At 39.2% G+C, this 5,058-nt stretch overlaps 1 protein-coding gene across 2 annotated transcripts in view; it reads right to left on the bottom strand.

The window, feature by feature from the left end:
* The window catches only part of LOC119188261 (cathepsin B), a 34,126-nt gene extending 30,730 nt beyond the window's left edge, over window positions 1–3,396 (bottom strand). For both annotated transcript variants that reach the window (XM_075895836.1, XM_075895839.1), the window contains exons 1-2: window positions 3,061–3,396; window positions 2,338–2,547 (exon numbers count right to left, since the gene is read on the bottom strand). In XM_075895836.1, coding sequence (XP_075751951.1) covers window positions 2,338–2,547; window positions 3,061–3,207 — 357 coding nt within the window. In that variant the 5' untranslated portion in view covers window positions 3,208–3,396. The remainder of the gene's footprint in view (window positions 1–2,337; window positions 2,548–3,060) is intronic.
* Window positions 3,397–5,058: the final 1,662 nt, after the last annotated feature.

The following is a 5,058-nucleotide window of genomic DNA, read 5'->3' as shown; positions in this document are numbered from 1 at the left end:
TAGCAAACCAGGCGTAGCGATATGATTAACCATCCTCCACTGTTATTGATCTAGGCTGTGGTACCTCCTCAAGCTCCCTCATATTGACTTTGCCGTCGGCACATGGCTAGCTTGTCGTCCAAGGCAAGCGTGGAAAAATCATTAGCTCCCACGATGGCTTCTCCTTATCTCAAACAGCAGCACCAACCACGGTACAAAATATCATGCGAGAGCATCGTCACTACACGTGCTCGATCGAATATGCGCACATGTTGCAGATAGGCGTGTAGATCGTCTGCCTGTAAGGCTTATAAGTTCGTGCCTGTGAAGTATGTAAGACATTCACTAATGTTTTCTTTCTCTCTTTTTTTCTTTCCTTTTCTTTTGTTAGTTGTAGCTTACAGAAGAGCCAGCCACATTTGTACCTATATTTTGTGTCAGTTCAGGCTCCAGATCATTGTAGTTACCGATAGGAAGCAGTAATAAATGTTTCATCTCTCTCTCTGGGAAAGAGAGTTAACGTGTGTTTCTTTTAAAGAGAGTTATATAACACTCAAAACAAACCAGGACTCACTAAAGAGCGGCAGCTAATCAGTAATTTTCTTTTCCTTGGAGTGCTCGACGTTTGCGTCGGTCAGGGTTTCCTATACATGAAGTTACGATGATATAAGAACCGATATAAGGTACGATGATACAATATATTAACTTGGGCGTGTAGGTACACACACGGAGAAGCTTCAGCGCGATTTAGACGACGACCAATGAGACACACAGAACACACCGAAGGAAACACATAGCGCTCCTCTGTATTCTGCAGGTCTCCTTGGTCTTCATCTGAATCGCACTGAAGCCTATCCGAATACAATAAAAGATACGATAAACGATATGACTTAAGATACGACGATGTAAGGAAGCGCGATGACATAAGCAAACTGAGTTGCAGTTCTTACTTCTACTATGGACTGACCACATGCGCGTGTATATATATATATATATATATATATATATATATATATATATATATATATATATATATATATATATATATATATATATATATATATATATATATATATATATATATATATATATATATATATATATATATATATATATATATATATATATATATATATATATATATATATATATATATATATATATATATATATATATATATATATATATATATATATATATATATATATATATATATATATATTTATATATATATATATATATATATATATATATATGTATGTATATATATATATATAAGGAAGAGAAGTGTATACCTAAGGGCTCGTATTTCCGTGTTTTAACACAATATTAATGAGATATAACAGACAGTAATGCCAAGGAATATACAGGGGAAGTTATTAGAACCAATGAAATGTAAATAAGAAGAAAGAAGAAAGAAAAGTGGAGGAAAAAAATACCAGCTGTGAGCAGGAATCGAACCTACGACCTTCGAATAACGCGTTTGAGAGCATCGAACGCGTTATTCGAAGGTCGTAGGATCGATTCCTGCTCACAGCTGGTAATTTTTTCATCCACTTTTTTTTTCTTCTTATATATATATATATATATATATATATAAATATATATATATATATATATATATATATATATATATATATATATATATATATATATATATATAGACTGGAAGCTAGAAACTATAGTACGGAAGGGCAGACCGCAGGTGAAGAGAAGAATGCGCTTCCGTATGGAATATTGGATGACAGTGGTTAGGTAATATCGCATCAGCTCTGCTTCATTTCTTTATTATTGTTATTATTATTATTATTGTTATTATTTAATTATTATTATTATTATTATTATTATTATTATTATTATTATTATTATTATTATTATTATTATTATTATTATTATTATTATTATTATTATTTATTTATTTATTTATTTATTTATTTATTTATTTATTTATTTATTTATTTATTTATTTATTTATTTATTTATTTATTAAGTACAAACTTCGGTTAGACAGCAGAGGTTAGACAGCAGCGAAACTAGGAGAGGTTCGCAAGGAAGTCTATACGCTTAAATATTAGTCCAAGGGAGAGAACAAACCGACCCTGCGAGTGTCTGTTGCTATGACGACACTCATGGAGACCCAGCTTCAAGGTCAAACACATTCAAAAGAAGGTTCACCGTAAACTGCGAAGTTGCACCGTAAAGAGCAGACCTATATGCTGTTTTCACCGGAATAAAATCTCCGGCGAAACCATCATATATTAGCCTAGTCTTTGCAATGTGCAGATACGTGCTACGTTCCTTGGGAAAAAAGGCAGGTGCAGTAAATGGCAGGCTAAACGTGCACCGAAGAGTACTGACCCAGCATGACCCACAGGAACCTTGGTCCCGAATCTCGCCAATGGTGGTGCACTCGGGCCAGTTTTCTCGAGAATCGAAGTTCTCCGGCAAGGGACCGAGTGAACTGAGGTCCAGCCTCCGTTCGGGAAGCCGGTACCTCTGGTTCTCCGGATGTACTCCAAGAAGGCTACGCACGTATGCGGGATCTTCGAAGCCAGGATTGCGGCCAGCCTGCATCCGAAGGCAGGTAGAGGAAGAAAGAGATTTATCAAAAAAGTGTGCGTGTTTGTGTGTCAAAAAATGGCAAAGACGATAACGAGAAAAAAAAATAATCACTCAGTGGTGCCCATCCTAATAGGGCTTAAAATCTATTGAAACTTAACAATGTTGGCTAAGGTATTTGTACTAGCTTCTATTTCAGCCTATGTACACGTATTCTTCAGTTACCTAAATTTGTCGCAAATAACGATTTGTCTTTTTTTTTTGCTTTTGCACGTTAAGCTCAGGGCGCTGTAGTAAACAAGATATTGAACTTTTTTGTAACATCCAAGCCGGCTTCTGCGTACCACTTCTTCGTGTTTATTTTTCTTTTCAATTATTTCTCTCTTCCTCTTTGGCTGTCTTTGTACAATTGCGTCCCCAGTAATTGAGAAGACAATAATGAGTATACACAAATGATTTTTCTAAGCGATTGCGCTGTGGGAGGTCAAACTACGCGATCTACGCTGTTTAAGCGGATCTCACCTTCCACGTCGTGTTGAGGTAGTTTATGTATTGAATCATCTTGTCGGAAAATGCGTCCGTCTGGCCCGGGATCATGTAGCGCCAGGCATCCTCGGACACCGCGAAGGCAACAGCTGAGAGGAAGTAAACTACCACCGACGTGCGCATATTGGCTTAGCGTAAGTCACTGCCCTAAGTGTCGAAGGGTTCCTCAAAGGTCCCAAGCACCTTCGTGGTGTTCACGACGAGGCAGTAGTCCGGTGTGTACACCAGGCCCAATTCCGGTCCGATGGCTTTGTGTCGAGTGTAGTGGTGTCTCTCAAGTCGGGACAAAGGCTATGCCAGACGGTCTCGAAGTCTAAGAATTGTCTGGTGGGAAAGGGAGACCCTAGACTAACCACGTGATGCGTATCGGTCGCGTCTGGGATTCGCATGACCTTTACGTCACGTGAGACTCGCTGGAGATCGCGCAGTGAGCGTCAAGGCTACGCAGCGTGTATGGAACCAGAGACGGGCCGATAGGAACCGTCCCGGCGAGAAAGACTCTGCTGATGAGATTGCGCTGTGTACGAGAGAAAGATTGAGCTCGCAGCTAGCTAGACACGCGTTTCGCGCTATGTGCAACTTTTCGTTGCATTTACTTCTTTGCTTTCGTCGAGTGACTTGTATGTTATACTTGATGTTTCTTCTTTTCTTGAATTTGTTTTCTTGTTTTCGCGAAAGAGAGGTGATGTATTTGATCGTCTGCATGTTAGATTGACATGTTAGATTTACACTTTGCCCTGAATGGACAAAGACTATTATGAGGGTCAAAAATGAGTCTTGTATGAGAAACCATCAACATCATTTCGTAACAGCCGCCTCTATTGCCCTTCACGAACGTTATTGTCCCCTGGATTTCCACTTTTCTAAGCCTATAACTGGAATACTGGTTCTGCTCGCGATGATGACACGTGTGGCAGTGATACACAGAAATCATTATGTAGTGGGAACATACGAAGTCAATCGCTGGCAAAAAAAAAAGGCAAACACATTTTTTTACCCTGCGTACTCATTCAATCAGAAACATCTTTTACATAATGTCACGGGCTTTTTCTTCGCAACAACACTTTGTGCTTGTGTACAACAGTATCTATTCTAGCTAGTGTAAGAGGGGTCGAGGGGGGGGGGGGGGGGCAGGGGTGATTAACACCACGACCATCAAGAAGAGAGGGACACAGGACGACGCGCTACTTGGAGCTTTTCTTCGTTCAGAAAAATCGTGTTCATACCACAGACAACATAAAACCAAACAAATCGTCATAAATGGATTAAAAATACAAACTCTCAGCCCTATTATCTCATGCGTCGTTTGGAAAAGCTATCTCACCCTCCTGCAGATTTGAGTTTGAATTTGAGTTTGAGTTTATTCAACCACGTGACAAGTACACAAAAATACACTGTATACGTGGTTAGGTGCGAAGGGAAAAAAGCTGCATTTCACAGCTTGACTGGCCCCTTCACCCAGAAAAAAAATCTAAACTACAAATTTATAAAAAAATTACGAAAGTTACAAGCAGCGGAAAGCGACAATACAAAAAGAAACACGCATGTGGCCCATGACAGCAAATAATAGAATCACAACTCTAAAATACATACAAAATATTCATAACAAAGCAATGCATGAAAGAATAAAAACTGAATAACCATTACAGAAATCACCCAACATTCATTTACAACACAATCAGCACATCCGATTAGTATCTAGATGACGAATGCAACTTGTCACCTTCGACCAGGGGCATAGGCAGAATTTTTTTTTAATAGGCAGATGTCGTCAAGGGTCATTTTGGGTTCTGTACGCAATGGCGCAAATATTCGGCGGGGGGGGGGGGAACACGGGTTTGGTGTGCTACTTCCTAGCTACGCGACTGGCCTTTGCCCTGCTGCTGTGGGCGTAGTAAGGCGGTTGACAATGAAACTAATGCGTGCACGTGAGGGTTGAGTTGAGTGGAGTTGAGTTTATTTACCACGTACAGT

Source organism: Rhipicephalus microplus, chromosome 1 (assembly GCF_043290135.1).
Source record: "Rhipicephalus microplus isolate Deutch F79 chromosome 1, USDA_Rmic, whole genome shotgun sequence".
In the NCBI taxonomy this organism is placed as follows: Eukaryota; Metazoa; Arthropoda; class Arachnida; order Ixodida; family Ixodidae; genus Rhipicephalus; species Rhipicephalus microplus.
The sequence above is the reverse complement of the archived record's forward strand: the minus strand, read 5'-3'. Positions and strand labels throughout refer to the sequence as shown.